The sequence below is a fragment of the Hemiscyllium ocellatum genome, chromosome X, assembly GCF_020745735.1.
Source record: "Hemiscyllium ocellatum isolate sHemOce1 chromosome X, sHemOce1.pat.X.cur, whole genome shotgun sequence".
Lineage (NCBI taxonomy): Eukaryota > Metazoa > Chordata > Chondrichthyes > Orectolobiformes > Hemiscylliidae > Hemiscyllium > Hemiscyllium ocellatum.
In genome coordinates this window covers 8,209,246-8,227,683 of record NC_083453.1, presented here as the reverse complement: position 1 = coordinate 8,227,683, position 18,438 = coordinate 8,209,246, and the positions used below count along the sequence as shown (strand labels likewise).

The 18,438-nt window shown below is 43.2% G+C and overlaps 1 protein-coding gene across 1 annotated transcript in view; it reads right to left on the bottom strand.

The window, feature by feature from the left end:
• Positions 1-1,164: 1,164 nt before the first annotated feature.
• LOC132805694 (transmembrane protein 106C-like) overlaps positions 1,165-18,438 on the bottom strand; it is a 68,234-nt gene continuing 50,960 nt past the window's right edge. Inside the window, exons 6-7 of the mRNA XM_060820880.1 lie at positions 13,138-13,191; positions 1,165-4,612 (exon numbers count right to left, since the gene is read on the bottom strand). Coding sequence (XP_060676863.1) covers positions 4,495-4,612; positions 13,138-13,191 — 172 coding nt within the window. The 3' untranslated portion in view covers positions 1,165-4,494. The remainder of the gene's footprint in view (positions 4,613-13,137; positions 13,192-18,438) is intronic.

Here is an 18,438-nt window from a genome sequence, read left to right as displayed (position 1 = left end):
AAAAGGCCCTGGAAAATTATGGTTACATTTTTATGCTTGTCAGGTGTCTTGTACACAACTACCACCCCCTCCCTCTAAACAGTGGTTTTCTTTAACTATTTGCAGTTTGATTGAACCATAAACACCACAGCAAGTGAATACATTTTGCGCAGAACTGTAACACTTTCAGCACAAGTTTAACAGATTTTATATCCAATTAGAAATACACTTGGCACCATTAAATCACTGACCATGCAATGATCCAAAATTCCATTTTGGATCAGACTGGAGAATGAAGCGACATAAGAATGCATTTTAGATTAGATTTACAGTGTGGAAACAGGCCCTTCGGCCCAACAAGTCCACACCGACCCGCCGAAGCGCAACCCACCCATACCCCTACATTTACCCCTTACCTAACACTACGGGCAATTTAGCTTGGCCAATTCACCTGACCCACACATCTTTGGACAGTGGGAGGAAACCGGAGCACCCGGAGGAAACCCATGCAGACACGGGGAGAACGTGGAAACTCCACACAGTCAGTCAGTCGCCCGAGTCGGGAATTGAACCCGGGTCTACAGGCGCTGTGAGGCAGCAGTGCTAACCACTGTGCCACCGTGCCGCCCACATTGTGGAGAGGTAATTTGGCACAGGGCTTTAAAAAGGGGCTGGGAACAAATGCCATTTTCTCCCCCACCCCAGCAAGCCAGAGGGTTAGCCATGGTGTTAGGAGCAAGGCAGCTGCTTCAGACAAGCCTGCCCATACAGTCAGTCAACACCAGTGCTGTAAGATACCCTCAGGGTGGAGGTTGCAGACTGCCCTCTGGAAGGGTTCTGTGACCAAACACAGACTTAGCAGCTTTCAATTGAACAAAAATAAAAAACCCACCCAACCCACACTCCATGTAGAAAGGGCTTCTCACTGGACCTGCAGCTTGGAGAAAGACCTACCCATCTTGACTGGAGGGACAGCAGGCCCAGTCACTAATTGGGGACAAGAATTAAAAATACTAGGAATAAACTCACCTGCAACACCAGCAGCTTGACCCAAGAACCACAATCCTGTCCCATGTGATTTCACATCATTAGTCCCAACCCCACAAAAAAAAGTGTTTTAAAAAAAGTGGGAAATTGTAAGAAAGAAGCTCGATGACGCCAAAAGAAAACCACTAGACAACAGTGCATTTTCCAAAAGTTTTATTAAAGATAAACCTCCTGTAGTTTCAAGTATTTCTGCAGTAAAATGGAACAGCTCCTCTGCCACATAGGATTTCACTGCCAACTGAAGCTTTTCCACTCAAGTCACATTCACCAGCAGCTGGATCCCTTTTGAAAAAGGAGGGACAACAGCACATATCTGCACCCCAGTGGTATGGAATTCTCAACTCCTTTTGACCATTTTGCACGGTGAGATCTGGTTCTTGCAACACAAACTGAAGTGAAGCAGCTTGGCCAATTCTTGTCCTCGTCTCCAGCTCCCTGCTGTTCCTAACAGGATGTTTCTGCCCTAGTCTTGGCAACCTGCAGCAACTTCAGCATCTGCTCAAAAAGGACTGCAGCAGGCACTTTGCTTTTCTCTTAAAAGGAGATACAAGAAAACAGCATTCCCCACCCCCAACAGCATATGGGTCAAAAAACAAAATGAAACCTTTGTCAATAACAAAGTCCTGGCTAGACTAGAATGACCCAAAGAAAGTCATTACCACTTACCATATTACGGAGGTGAAAGATTTGCGCTTGCACACCAATGAAAATCATGCAACCATTAAGCAGCACAGCAATGAATCTTTGCGCAAAGTTTCCAGATGGTTACTTTAATAGCCCATTTGAGAAGATTACACAGCCAAGGTATAGTACTAGATTCAGTCTACTAAATGCAACAGTACAGTAGCAAGAAATATTTAAAAGCCCAGAGCAGCTGTTCACATCACTGGAATAAGCCAATGCACTAGTCCCAGAACATTTATTTGAAAAAATAAAATGCTCACTAACTGACAGCATTACATTTAAACAATGCACATCAGCTCAGAGTGCCAAGACATTCCAACCTGTTCAGGCCAAAATTCTTTCCAGTATACAATACACAATTGATTAAAAAACACAACCCTTCTACAGATAGAATCAAAACAGCCACTGAAACAGGATTGTCCAAACGCTACCTGAGAAGTTCCAGCATCTGTCCAATGGGGAGGTGTTAAGAATCAAAGACACACTAAGGGGCACTTGCACAAAGAAAAAAAAACAAACTTACTGGGGTCTTGTTAAAACAAGTCAGAAAAGTAATTGTTAATACTGCCAATTGCTCAAACCACAACCCTGTACACATTTCAGGCTTAACTTGCTATCAGCTTCACACCCATGGGTGAATAGATAGGTTCAGAGCATTAGCTCATTGCTTTGGATGAAGGCTAGCAAAAGGATGAGGATTGATGCAGCAGCCTCCAACAGTAAGTGAAACTTGCAGCAAACTATCAACACAGCTTTATATTGTGAAAACCGTTGAACTAAAAACAATCCTCCATCACAAAACATATAATGCTGGCTGACATAGTATGAAAACCCCTCAAACTATCAGTTTGAAAAAAAAAGAACCTGAATCAGGGATATTAAATTGGACAGTGCTCACCAGGGTGGGAAGAGGGGCAAGGGGGAGAAGAGAGTTACATTTAGGAAGTTATTCTCTTTTCCCTCTCCAGTATTAGTAACACTTACTGGTATCTCAAGCTTAGAACTTTTTGGGGTTCCTACCCACCAGTGCTTCTGTTATTACATTTGATGTTCTATATCACAATCTATTCATTCAGTTGGTTAGTTACATTTTAACAACATAGCACACAGATGGAAGTGCTTCATACATTTTACACCAAAGTCAATATTGCCCCACCCCTGACCCCCCAAAAAATGCATCTTCCACATTAGATCATTGACAAGTGTAAACCCTGCTAACTTCAATGTTTACTTTTTAAACTAGAGTTAAAAATGGATCCACAGCAAGCTTCCAGTGTGTCTGCTTTTTGTTTCACTTTTACAAATCCTGTGTCTTATATTATGCAATACCCTGGAGTACAAAAACATCTTGAATAAATTACACAAAACAAAACAACATTCTTTCAGACTTTTCCCCCTATTTCTTCAGTCTTCCCTTTGTACCAGTTCAGTTTGCCCCAATGGAAAAGCTAAAACATTCATGCATGTCACCATTAACAGGTACACTGCAATTGGCAAACCAAGTTTTATAAAATATTAAAACAAAAACAGCTTGCAACCAGTTTCCAAGTCAGTCAGTTAAGACCAGTTCCTGCTTATTTTGGTAATCTGAACATGGCTTCAGTTGTCTTGGCATTTGCTTGCACGCATACAAAAAAGATGGGCATTTAAATGTACAAGTTACTTCAAACAAACAGTCAACAGACAGCAAGTGCATCATTGACATAGGTGGAGAAAAACCACTAAAGCAGATCATTTTAGGGATTGGATGGTGTGTAAAAATAGCTTGCATCAGGCTCCATCATTAAATTTAAAAAGTTAGTGTTGTTAGCCATGCAAGTTAAATGTATAAATCCAACAGTTCAGGTTTTAAATGACTACTGCGGTAGGAATGCAAACATTGTAAAACTACTATGCATTTTTTGAAGTTGCATCAAGATTGTATAATGGAGCTTTTTATACTAAACTGTGTTAATTTGGGATGCATCTTGTTTAGTCCTTCATTCAACTTGGCTTGCAATCCTCCATTTGTGTACTCCCTAGTGATTTTCAAATCATACACGAAAGCTTTAAGTATATCTATTAATGCTAATAATTCACACACCAGACGATGCAAATGCTGGGTATGAACTATCGAGTGTCCCTAGGCTAACTTGGTGAACTGAAAACCAGTTATTGTTTTAACTTGAAGGTCTCTTTTGGCTACATTTTAGATACAAGCACATTTACAACCTTGTCAAAATAAAGGAAGGGAAAGCACAGGGAGGTGGGGGGAGAAAGAGGTGGTGGTGGTGATGCAAGAGTTTGAAAAACCCAGGAGGGAGAAGCAATTCAAGTTTAGTCTAACATAAACTGGGAAGTGGAATTCAGAGGATGGTAGTGACAAAAAATATCCTAGGTCTAGTGCAGCTTTGAGTAGACTAACTTGTATGCATGGTTGTGTTGTATAAGAGTTCATTACAATGGGAGGCTTTTGTATGAAACTTAGAGGGCACACAGCATGGCACACATGAGGTAGGTTTTGAAACAAAGGCATTGCCCTAGGGAGAAACATTATAGAAAAAGCAACTACTCAGGAAGGTTGAAAGCAATGCTCTCAAACCTTTTTGATTAAAAACAAAAAAAAGGTTAAGGATGCTCTACACGGCCAACATGCCTTATAAAAAGAGTGCAGAAACAGAAGACTCTTCTCAAATCTACTGGCTGCAGTCACTTTCCAGCTAAACAGGGAGGAGAAAAGTCCCACATTAATGAAAACAATTGAAGTTGCTTTGAACCATCATTTCCATTCAGACTGTAGAGGTCTCAGTGATTCAAAGGAGGTCTTCTATACACAGTTGAATTGGACCCACAATCCAGATAGCGGTAGGCTTCCAGAGAGTTCTGTGATGGATGTCCCAAATAGGAGCTTTTCACTGTGGTCCTGAGAAAGATTAAACAATTAAAAACCACAAGGGAAAAAAAGTAGCCAACATTAGGTTAGTCACACCTGAAGAATGGAGTTAACATCACTTTGTCCAAGGAGTGATTGCACTCAGATGGGTGTGATCAGTGGTATGGAGGTCAAATCAAAGTCAGATCGACAGTCCAGATGATAAAAAGGCCATTTTTGGCCAGAGCAGATACAAACAACTATTGTAATCCCATTTTCCAGTACTTGGCCCATAGCCTTGTATGCCTAAGCATTTAAGTGTTTAGATGTGCAATTGCAATGCTGAGGGTTTCTGCCTCCAACATCTTCATACAGGCAGCAATTTTCAGCTGCCCACCAGTGTCTGGGTGAAGGTTCTCCACAACTCCTCTAAACCTTCTTCCCCTTACTGTAAAAGAGAATGCCCCTAGTCACTGGCCCTTCTATCAAGGAGAAAGGTTGGTCTACCCTATGCTCAAATCATGGCCCGATCAATCAATCAATCAATCTCCTCTGCTTCAAGGAAAGCCACGGTCCAATTCCTCCATGAACTCTCCAGCCCAGGCAACATCCTGGTGCATCTCCTCCGCAACCTCTCCAGTGCTATCACATCCTTCCTGTATGGATCCTGTGGCCCAACCAGCATTTTATGCTGTTCCAGCATCTCCCTACTCGTAAACTGTGCGCCTCAGCAGGTATACCAAATGCTTTAACCATTTACCCTGATCCCTTAAAGGGACTGGTGCACATGCACACCAAAAGGTTTTCCAGATCCTTTGTTTTCCAGGGTTCTCCCAATCATGTATCCCCTTGGCTTGTTTGTTCTGAAGTGCAGCACCTCACTGATCCAGATTGAACTCTTTCTCACTGATTAGGCCATCTTTCTCATTATTTACCACTTCCACTTTGGTTTTTTGTCTGGTCTGCAAATTTACTGATCAACTTTCACATTCGAAGACAAAATCATTTGTTTATGGACCGGACCAGACCACTCAAAACATTCTAAGCAGGCAGCCCCAGACCTTAACTTTGCAATTTGTTTAAGTGTACAGTGAAAATTACCCAGAAGCTAGCTAGGTTGACTACTAGATTTTAAAAACAAAAATTTATACACAAAATTACACAATGAAACACAAAGAACAGAATAAAGAACCCTACAGAACTCCGCCTTTCCAGCTCGACTTACGTATTCTGTTCTGAATTCACAACAGTCCCAATGAGCAAACCCCCTTTAAAGCCCAGTATAAATGGAACACATGCTTACAGGTTGAAGTTGAAGGGCAGAAAAAAAAAGTTGCCACAGCACCCTGTTGATTGCCTCACCTGCTCAAGTCTGAACTAAAACCTGCTCAGCTCAGCAGCTGACCACTCCCCTTTCATTATACAGGTCACTTCTAAAACATGACCATTTTAGTCTGAAGTCTCATCTGTTTACTAATAAACAAATGGCCTCAAAATCCTTTTCATCTCTGCACCAAACCAGCCCTGCGCAGTTTATTGCCTCTCAAAAAAATTTGAGTGGACAGAGTCACCTTGAGCCTAGGGACTGCTTTTTTTTAAAAAAAGAGAGGGACTAGTTTTCTGACAATGTAAGCTAGTTGGTAAGGGCCCAACTACTGATCCTCCCCATGGGAGGCAGACTTCCATCTGGAAAAAACACCCCTCAACCATCACCCACTTCTTCCTCCTACTCAGCCAATTGGGGAACCAATTGGGCAAATCCTTGCCTCACTGGACCTTCTCAAAAGCCTTGTCGTCTACTTTAACTTCATCAAATGCATTGCACTCATCTATACATCTGAGTACCTCTTCAAAAATTTCAAATCAAGTTTGTCAGACACGACCACCCCTTAGCAATACCACGCTGACTATTCAATTAATCCCAGTCTCTCCAAATGAAAATGAAGTGTCCTTCAGAATCGCTTCCAATAGTTTCCCTCCACTGAGGTTGGACTAAAAACTTTCCTGGTTTAGCCCTCGTTCCCTTCTTTAACAGTACCACACTGGCTATCCTCCAGTCCCTCCCAGGGTCAGAGGGGAATTGATCATTTTTGGAAGCGCCTCTCATCTCACCAACCTGGGATACATTGTAGCCAGCCCTGGAAATTTCGCTCCTTTTAAAAGCCTGTCAGACTACACCAACTTAAGGCCGTAAGACATAGGAGCAGAAATTAGGCCATTCAGCCCATCAAGTCTGCTCTGCCAATCATGGTTGAGCAGTTTCTCAACCTCATGGTCCTGCTTTCTCCCTGTAACCTTTGATACTCAAGAATTTATCTTAAATATACTCAGTGACCTGGCCTCCACAGCCTTCTGTAGTAATGCATTCCACAGATTTGCCACCCTCTGGCTGAACAAATTTCTCATCTCCATTCTCAACCTCCTCTGAACATGCTCCAGGGCGAGTAAATCCTTCCTGAGATGTGGGGCCCAAAACCTTTAAGGATATCATACTCCTCTCCACTTTTGAAACCCACATCATCTCTCTAGTGAGCATAGAATATTAATTTAGAACCATACCTGCACTTTGTCTCCACATGAATTACCACAGCTTCTCAATGCCCTCATTAACCTTTTATCCTTAAGATGTACCTTTAAAAATCTGATGTTTTATCTTTACCTTCCACCATGCTTTCACATCCCATTTTAGCTCACCTTAAAAAGTCTCCCCTTGCATATTCTAGGGATTCTGCTGTTTTGAGCCAATAGTATCTGCCATAGCCTTTTTCTCTCTATCCAATTCTCCACGTCCCTGGATATCCAGGGGTTTACAGGATTTGATGACTCCACCCTTTTTCCTTATTGGAACATCTCCATACTTCCTTCTTGAAGGCATCCAACGCTTGCAACAGACTTATCTAAAAATAAGCTCTCAGTCCACTTGCCAGATTATATCTGATCTTGGTTTTTTTAAAAAAGGCCTTCCCTCAAGTTAAGAACTTACAGCAATGGGCAACAATCTTGAATCTAAAAGTTATGATTGCTGTCTGTAAAAATACTCTCCCACCTGATACGTCAACCATTTCCCCAGTTACATTACCTCAAATGACATCCAAGACGTGATTGCTCTTTGTAGGGAACTATGTACAGCTTTTAAAAAAAATGCAAGAATTCCACACCCTCTAAGCCTTTCACAGAATGACTATTAACACCAGTCCTTCTTTCATATGGCACACACCCAACATGTGGTGAGAATGACCATAATGCCAAATAGGCTGGATTCTGAACAGATTGAGTAGCTTAAAACTGGTTCTGACAAACTGCTGGCATGGGCCAACAGAATTGTATTCAAAAACCAAACCTAGCACAACACATCCTGAAAGTCAGCTACCAATCTTAATGCAATTCAGCCATCCATACATGGCAGACAAATAGCAGGTTAGATACAAAACTAAACCCCACACAAAACAATGCCAACTGCGAAAAGATGGATAATTAAACTTTAGCAGAAAGAGGCAGCTCAACAAAATTTTTAAATTAAGGTTGTGAACATTTCAGCCTTTGACAGAAGGTGTTGGCACAGGATCGGTGCTGGGTCCTCTACTTTTTATCATTTACATAAATGATTTGTATGCGAGCATAAGAAGTACAGTAAGTTTGCAGATGACAAAGTTGGAGGTGTAGTGAACAGCTAAGGTGGTTACCTCAGATTACAACTGGATCTGGATCAGATGGGTTAATGGGCTGAGAAATGGCAGATAGAGTTTAATTCAGATAAATGAGACGCACTGCATTTTGGGAAAGCAAATCTTATACACTTAATGGTAAGGTCCTAGGGAGTGTTGCTGAACAAAGAGACCTTGGAGTGCAGGTTCATAGCTCCTTAAAAGTAGAGTCACAGGTGGATAGGATAGTGAGGAAGGTGTCTGGTATGCTTTCCTTTATTGGAAAGAGTATTGACTCCAGGAGTTGGGAGGTCATGTTGCAGCTGTACAGGACATCAATTAGGCCATTGTTGGATTATTGCGTGCAATTCTGGTCTCCTTCCTATCTGAAAAGATGTTGCGAAAGTTGAAAGGGTTCAGAAAAGATTTACAAGGATGTTGCCAGGGTTGGAGGATTTGAGCTATAGGGAGGCTGAACAGGCTGGGGCTGTTTTCCCTGGAGCGTCGGAGGCTGAGGGGTGACCTTATAAGTGGTTTACAAAATTATGAGGGGCATGGATAGGATAAATAGACAGTCTTTTCCCTGGGGTCAGGGAGTCCAGAACTAGAGGGCATAGGTTTAGGGTGAGAGGGGAAAGATATAAAAGAGACCCAAGGGGCAACTTTTTCACACAGAGGGTGGTACATGCATGGAATGAGTTGCCAGAGGATGTGGTGGAGGCTGGTACAATTGCAACATTTAAGAGGCATTTGGATAGGTATATGAATAGGAAGGGTTTAGAACATAGAACATAGAAGGATACAGCGCAGTACAGGCCCTTCGGCCCTCGATGTTGCGCCGACCGAATCCTACCTAACCTATACTAGCCCAATAACTTCCAAATGCCTATCCAATGCCCGCTTAAATGACCATAAAGAAGGAGAGTTCACCACTGATACGGGCAGGGCATTCCATGAACCGTTTGGGGGCATACGGCTGGGTGCTGGCAGGTGGGACTAGATTGGGTTGGACCGAAGGATCTGTCTCCATGATGTACATCTCTAAGAGTCTAAAAATGTTGAACAGATGATCCATCGCTGTCTCCTCAGGTTCTCAGCATAGAAGGGGACACTAATTGTGTGTGTCGCCATTGTCTTACTAGATCATAGGGGCTGCTTTCTCATTACAAAGAAGCGACTGGTGGGGATTTAACCTGACAGCCACCAGACCTCAGGCAAGGGAAGAGGTTGAGGAGGAGTGGCCTTCATGGGAACCACAAAGTGGTGATGGGAACGGAAGTGTTGGCATTACACTACTCTAAGCCAATAATCCAGCCAAATGGTTACAATTGATAGATCAACAATAGATGAACAAAATTGACCCATCTCATCCAGCTGGAGAATTTTCCATGCTGTCAGTGTCATGATTTCAGACTAGACCAGGGAAATTGCACTTACAGTCACTTAGAGTCAGATGTACAGCACGGAAACAGACCATTCGGTCAAACCCATTCACACCGACCAGATATCCCAACCCAATCTAGTCCCATCTGCCAGCACCTGGCCCATATCCCCCCAAACCTTTCCTATTCATATACCTATTCAAATGCCTCTTAAGTTGCCCCTTAGGTCTCTTTTATATCTTCCCCCCCTCATTCCAATCTATGCCCTCTAGTTCTGGACTCCCCACCCCAGGGAAAAGACCTTTACTATTTATCCTATCCATGCCCCTTAATCTTATAAACCCCTATCAGGTCATCCCTCAGCCTCCAACACTAGGGAAAAACAGCTCCAGCCCATTTAGCCTCTCCCTGTAGCTCAAATCCTCCAACCCTGGCAACATCCTTGTAAATCTTTTCTGAACCCTTTCAAGTTTCACAACATCTTTCCGATAGGAAGGAGACCAGAATTGCACGCAATATTCCAAGAGTAGCCGAAACAATGTCCTGTACAGCCGCAACATGACCTCCCAACTCCTGTACTCAGTACTCTGACCAATAAAGGAAAGCATACCAAACGCTGCCTTCACTATCCTATCTACCTACGACTCCACTTTCAAGGAGCTATGAACCTGCAATCCAAGGTCTCTTTGTTCAGCAACACTCCCCAGGAGCTTTCCATTAACTAAGTCCTGCTAAGATTTGATTTTCCCAAAATGCAGCACCTCGCATTTATGCAAATTAAACTCCATCTGCCACTGCTCAGCCCATTGGCCCATCTGATCCATTGTGATCAGAGAGAACTTTCTTCATTGTCCACTACACCTCCAATTTTGGTGTCCTCTGCAAATTTAGTAACTATACCTCTTCAGCTCACATTCAAGTCATTTATATAAAAAAGTAAAGTAGTGGACCCAGCACCGAATCTTGTGGCACTCCACTGGTCACAGGGCTCCAATCTGAAAAACAACCCTCCACCACAACCCTCTGTCTTGTGCCTTTGAACCAGTTCTGTACCCAAATGGCCAATTCTCCCTGTATTCCATGAGATCTAACCTTGCTCAGCAGTATCCCATGGGGAACCTTGTCGAACACCTTACTGAAGTCCATATAGTTCACACCAACTGCTCTGCCCTCAATCCTCTTTATTACTTCAAAAACAAAACCTCAAGTTTGAGAGACATGATTTTCCACACAAAGCAGTGTTGAACCCTTTGTTAAAAACCACCAGCTTTGATGCCCTACCAAGTTTTTCTTTGGTTGTTCAGCATATTCTGGGTGGGATGAGGGCAGAGGACAGGGCACAGGATTACTTCCTGAATAAAAACAACTTTGCCTTGATCTGGCACTGCACACAGCTTATGTAGTTTGGGAAAAACCCAAAAATACTTTTTTAAAAAAAAGGTGGGGGGCAGCTAGGAGGGGTTAAAAAATGCCCATGTTCAATTACCCTCGAGAAGTTGGAAGTGAACAGTCACAGACCAGCTGGTATCAGGACACTTGGTCCCATCAGCAAGGGAGGGGATGTCAGGTTTGTGACACACAGCAAAGCAAAAAGCCAGTTAGTATGCACTAGTCAACTCAGTTGCTGCACAAGTTTTATTAATGATTGAAGTTACTTGACATGGAGAGAGTTTCCAATAACCACTCATTAACATTAGACGGGCTGTTTATTAGCTTGCCAATCAAATACTGCCAGCTAAACCATTCCAATGTTAAAAGACAGCTTTGAACTTCAGTTGAAGTTGGTTACATATGAAGCTAGAAAGTATATATATTCTGTCCAACCAAAACCACAACCTGAAGTATTGTACTTAGTCTCATTGTTACGAAGCTGGAAGGGGTACTGTACCTTGACAGAACAACCTGACACAGCACTAAGTGTTCTGAAAAAGGTAACAATGTAACATTTGGTCAAACAGCTACATTAGCTGGGTTGCCTGGAGCCAAAGGAAGAAATAAATGAATTCAAATTCAGCCAGTTTAAATTATGCCCCAAAATACCAAACTCCAATCAAGTTTGAATTTAGTAGTTTGACAATATTAACACCAATGATCCGATGCTTTGGGGTATAAAGCCAAAACAAAAACTGAACAGTTGGAGAACTGCCAAGCCACCAATATCTGCAGACTACCTGTAGAATAGCTCTCTTAAAAAGGTACCTTCATCTACCAATGACCTGTGAAACAGAAATCCCCAAGAGGAGGAGAAGACAGGAAGATACACAAAAAAAAATACAACAGCTGGCTGGTTTTGAAATTTTAGTACTTTTGGTAAATCTTAATGGGGGAGGGAGTGCAGTGTTTAAAATCAGACTGGTATTTTAGAGAGGGAGGTAAAAAGATAGGTTAGCGAAAGGAGTTGTCAATAACTAGCTATTCTGTTAGACTTACATTTAAAACTGGAAATTCAATAGAATTTGCTTGTAAGGCTAGGCTTCACGTCTACATTTTTGTCACCCAAACAGAACTGTAATAATTCCTGACTTCCAAAAGCCTACAAAAAAAAAAGACTAAAGAATACCATGGAAAAGTGAGTACTGCAGATGCTGGAGATCAGAGTCTAGATTAGAGTGGTGCTGGAAAAGCACAGCAGGTCAGGCAGAAGAGCAGGAAAATCGATGTTTCGAACAAAAGCTCATCAGGATTCCCGATGAAGGGCTTTTGGCTGAAACATTGATTTTCCTGCTCAGATGCTGCCTGACCTGCTGTGCTTTTCCAGCACCACTCAAGAATACCAGACCACTTATTGGTGAAAACCTAAAATTGCAAGTTAAAAGAATCAAGTCCAACTTTAAATTCAGCTTCAGGATATCTACCAAAACCATACTGCACTTTGAACAGCTTTTTAAAAGACAGACAAAAGACCATAAAAAATACACAGACAGGCTGCTTGGCTGATCCAACATATCCACATTCCTGCATTTCCCTAGATTACTGATCAAAAATCTGTTGCAGCTTAAATATACACAAGGATTCTGCCCCCATAGCTTTGTGGCAAGTTGAATCAATTCCTCAGTCTTAAACTAGCACCCCTTTATTCAGAGACTGTGTCCTCTAGCCCTAAAATCTCCCACAAGGGAAAACATCCTCTCAGCATTTACCCTGTCAAGCCCCGTGGGAATCAGATAGGTTTCAATTAGATTACTTCATTTTTCTAAACTCCATTGTGTGGAATTCCAATCTGTTGGGCCTTTGCTCATTAGACGTTCCCTCCATACCAGGGATCATCCTGGTGAACCTGTGACTTGCCTCCAACTAAACCTTTCCTTAAATAAAAAGTGACCACAGCTCCAGATGTGGTCTCACCAGCACCCTGTATAACTGCAGTAAGACTTCCCTAATCTTATAACCCAACTCCCTTGAAACACGGGCCGACATTTCATTAACCTTCCTGATGACCTCCTGCATCAGTGTGCTAGCTTTCTGTTTTGTGTACAAGTAACTTCAAGTCAGTGTTGCAACTTTTCAGTTTTTCTCTATTTAAACAAGATTCTGTTCTTGAAGAACTTACTGCATGAAGACAACAATATTGTGGACCTTGATTGACGGCATCGTGCAAAAGGTACTGCAAGGAAAAAAAGAACTGCTTTAGTCAATAAGTCAGAAAAATGCCAAAAATCCATCACTGCACTTTCCCTTTTATGGGATGTTACTTCCAAGTCACATGGATCTGAGAGCAGAGAGCCCCTTCAGCACAGGAGAGAAAGCAGACCTTATACTGATCTTTCAATTCTAACCCAAAATGCTCTCCTGATGTCAGATCCAACTGGAGGAGACTCCTTGCCACACCAGAGCTCCACCCTGTTATTTTCACCACCCAGACCAGTTTTCTACAGCCCACCCTGCTGTTCTACACACTCCTCCCCCAGTCCACCCAAAAAAAACTCCACTTATGTACTTGCCTTTCGACAGCAGCTGCCAAAATGGCTGCTTGGACTTTTAAATTTCAGAATATGCTACTGACTGTTGGGAAGAGGGGCATACTTTATCCTCAGACAGCTCTGCATTACGACAACCTTTGCAACAGAGAGAGACCCAAACAAATGCACAGCTCTCCTCTTTCGTAAAATTAATAAAAAAGAACAAGGCAAATCAAAGACTGCCAATCGCTGGAAAAGCTGGTCCACTATTTTTGGTATTCATATCAAGACAGTGTTAAATGGCTCAACACAAACTAAGCTTAGTTCTTGATGCATGAATTTTTAAAAAAGCATTGCTGCTAAGTGTATATGACTTATCACCACAGTAAGTTTCAAAGAAACTAACACTTGCAGTCTATCAAGCTAGGTCTCACTTTGGAAATAAAAATTTGTCTGGTGTTATCAACTAGAATAGTAACAAAAGAACTGGTGACTGTTATCAAGGGGCATTTGCTCAGCAGTAACCAGCTCACTAGCCTTTTGTTTGGGTTCTGCCAGGGCCAGTCAACTTCTGACCTCACTATTTAAAAATATAAAAACTTATTCACTAGCTCTTATATGCAGTCACAAACAGTAGCATGTTAAAAGGAAACAAATATTTGACTATCCAAACAAACCAAAAGACGTGTCTTGGGCCAGACTGTATCTACAGGCCTGAGCACCACCACTAGGCTCCAACTAAATGGACCCCCATTTACCTTCAGCAGGAAGGCCTCAGAGTGGTCTTTCCCACTGCACCTTGGAATGTGCAAGTCTGCAACACCCAGTCAAGGTTAACTTCTTGCTCTGAAAGGCCAGCAAGTTTCAAGCAGACCAAAATGTCTTTCATCGAATTGATAGCCCTCCAGGAACAGTTGGATGCTGGTCTCAGTATGCATCCCAGGGAACAGACCATAGAGGACAGTCCCTGTGTCAAGGTTTGTCCTGAGCAGCTCGGTGACAAAAACAAACCCTCCTTTTCCCCAATAGGATCTTGAGGATGCTACGTGCAGACCACTTCCTGATGGACTGGTGGTCAAAGGTGCTGTTTTTCCATTACAAGCTTCCCCACAAAGACAAGTGACATGGAATGGTTCAACTACTTGGAGCACTCTGCAGCAATTAGGCCAGTCCGATCCTTAATGTATTGGAGGTTCTACCTATCCCCAGTGTTACAGTGACACTGTTTGCATATGGAGGGTCGACACAGCTACACACAAAGCTGGCATTAGGGGGTTGGTGACATAGGGAACATCCTTCCCACCCTTATCCAGAGTTTTATACATGGTGTCAGAGGACACTGTCCACCTTAAGACGTCCAGATGAAGTGGAAGATAGACCAGATAACTGCAATGGCATAGTTTCAGGGAATGGGCCAGATCTGTGCCAGAGTGCCACATACCTGATGACCAGGTTTATAACCTGCAGGTGGGGAGGGGAGAAGAGCAGTGCTCCCAAATGACCAGTTTGGCCCATCCTGGCAATGCACTCGAGATTTTGTTTATGCTCCAGTCCCTCCAAACCACATTCCCAGCATCTTCAGGTAATCTGTCCTGACAGTGAAGGGAATAAAGGATTGGTCAGCCCAGTTCCCAAAAAACATGGCCTCAGCTCTTGCCTCTACTTTAACTTCTGAAGGCAGTTTGGCCTGGTCAGATGCTCAGTCTGCACTCAGACAGCAGATTGGAGCAGAAAACAGCGACGTCAGTGTACAGGGATGCTTTGATCTGCAGGCCTCCACTACCAGGACTGATCACCCCCAGGCTCATCCTCCCTGATGGACCTCACTACTGTCTTGGCCCAAATAGGCACTAGCTGAACTGGGGTTGGTGGGGGGGGGTGGAAGGAAGAGACGACACTGCCCTCAGAAGACAGATTTGAGGGTGCAAAGACTATTAGGTTATTACTGTGATTTTTTTCGAAAAAGTAACCACTCATTTTAAAGTACAGTTGACACAGCTGGTGGTTCAAGCAGTAGAAGATCCAGACCAACTGCAGCCAAGGGTGTGCGCACACAAATGGAGACTCAGTCAGCAAGCTGATTATTCTGTGGACTACTGACGAGGTATTGTTGGCAGGCAGAAGGCCCGGGTCAGAGATTGGCTCTCAGGTAGTTGAGCAATTTGGAGCTGTAAACAAAGATAGGAGAAGCTTCAGACCTTCAACTGGAATGCAGTCAAGGCCTTCATTACTTTTATTTCACATTTTTAGTTGGAAGTGTGAATTGATGGTGACATCTGGACTGTGAGCAGCTTTATATAAAAAATGATTCATTTAGAAGGGACCTGGCCTTGGAAGTTAATTGGAGATGACAATGATTTTGAACATAAATCAGACATCAAGTCTGGAGATGCATTATGCTCCAAGGTTGACAGATGCTTGGATGTTAAAAGGGGCCACAGGAAGGCCACGGCCACTGCCAGCCACTCAAAATGATGGAAGAGAAACTGAACTTTGAACTGTTTTTAAAGAGATGCTTGTGGCTGTGAATGCTGCTGAAATGAGTTAGTTGCTCTCCCATTATGATCCTGCCAAAAATTAAAAAAATTCCAGTTGTAAGGATCAAGTGAAATGGGTATTCCTCAGGGGCCTACTCGAAACAATTTGCATTGTATCTAGCTTGATTTCTGAAGACATTAGTCAATCTCATATGCCTGTGACACCTCATGTTATTTTCCTTTTTATTCTTTAACTGTCTGTTTGCAAGACAGCGACGCTATGTTTAAACCCCAACTTGGGTTGGTATAGACAAGGTGGGCTGAATGGCCCCATTCGTACCATATTTCTATTTGAGACTGGGTTTAAAATATTTAGACATTATTGTTTAGTTTAGCTCTGCTAAAGTTAGTATTATATTAGATTAGATTAGATTACTTACAGTGTGGAAACAGGCCCTTCGGCCCAACAAGTCCACACCGACCCGCTGAAGCGCAACCCACCCAGACCCATACCCCTACATTTACCCCTTACCTAACACTATGGGCAATTTAGCATGGCCAATTCACCTGACCCGCACATCTTTGGACTGTGGGAGGAAACTGGAGCACCCGGAGGAAACCCACGCAGACACGGGGAGAACGTGCAAACTCCACACAGACAGTCACCTGAGGCGGGAATTGAACCCAGGTCTCTGGCGCTGTGAGGCAGCAGTGCTAACCACTGTGCCACCGTGCCGCCCTGCTAACCACTGAGTTACCAGACTGATTTTATAAAGTCTGGTTAGGAACCATCAGGACAACTGAAGGGTCCAACAATATTTTGACTTTACTGTATTTGCAATACAGGGATAGGGAAGGTGACTTAGCTCAATGCCCCCATGGCATATCAGTATGCATCTCTGCGATTAAAAATTTACTTTAAGCCCGAAGAAAACCAGTGTTTTCTCCCTACTTTGGCAGTTGCCATAAGCTGTGGACCAAGTCACAGCCTTTCAGAAGGCGTGTGAACCAACCACCTTGTGACACTGCAACCAAAAAAACCCAAAGACTAAGCAGTGGAATTCTGATCAGCACAGAAATCATCCAGACCCCGTGAGCAAAGACGACGCAACCATTTCTCTCGATTTCCTCTGTCCAGAATACCATTTTTGTGTCTTGTGTAACAAGACCTACAAGGAGGTTAGAGTTTTAACTAGAGTTAAATGCTGATCGTAAGACCCATGTTTGTAAGTAACATTTGCAACATGCAAGTACCAGACAAAAATGGGCAAAAGGAGGTAATCCAACCATCACACCCCAGGATGTTGTTAGTGGGGCAAATCACTGACAAGAAATGTAACTGGACTACAAATACTGTGGCTACAAGAGCAGGTCAGAGGCTAGAATTCTGTGGCATGATACTCACTATCTCCCCATTTATAAGTCACAAGTCAATGGGGTGATGGAATACTTCTCCAGGCAAGAGGGGAGTTTAACTCAAAAAAAAACAAACCAAGACTGACACTGTCTAGGACAAAAGTAATTTGCTGATTTGGGGTGCCATTCACCAGCAGCACTATCTGCAAAATACCCTGCACATGTCACCAGGGCTCCTCAGACAGTACTGTGCAAACCTGCATTCTCTGCCACTCAGAATGACAAGGGCAATAAATATATGGAAACACTACACTGCAAGTTCTTCAAGTCACTCACCGTCTTCGATGAAATATCTGGGAGTTTTGTCTGTCAAAATCTTAGGAATTGTGCGAAGATTTGTAGCTCGGGTGCTCGTTGTTGTGGTTCTGTTCGCCGAGCTGGAAGTTTTTGTTGCAAACGTTTCGTCCCCTGGCTAGGCGACATCAGTGCTCTGGAGCCTCCTGCGAAGCGCTTCTTTGATGTTTCTTCCGGTATTTATAGTGGTCTGTCCTTGCCGCTTCCGGGTGTCAGTTTCAGCTGTCCGCTGTAGTGGTTGGTATATTGGGTCCAGGTCGATGTGTTTGTTGATGGAGTTTGTGGATGAATGCCATGCTTCTAGGAATTCCCTGGCTGTTCCCTGTCTGGCTTGCCCTACGATAGTAGTGTTTTACCAGTCGAATGCATGTTGCTTGTTGTCTGCGTGTGTGGCTACTAGGGATAGCTGGTCGTGTTGTTTCGTGGCTAGTTGATGTTCATGTATGCGGATTGTTAGCGGTCTTCCTGTTTGTCCTATATAGTGTTTTGTGCAGTCCTTGCATGGTATTTTGTAAACTACATTAGTTTTGCTCATGTTGGGTATCGGGTCCTTTTGTTCTAGTAAGTTGTTGTCTGAGCGTGGCTGTTGGTTTGTGTGCCGTTATGAGTCCTAAGGGTCGCAGTAGTCTGGCTGTCAGTTCTGAAACGCTCCTGATGTATGGTAGTGTGGCTAGTCCTTTTGGTTGTGGCATGTCCTCGTTCCGAGGTCTATCTCTTAGGCATCTGGTGATAAAGTTGCGCGGGTATCCGTTTTTGGCGAATACC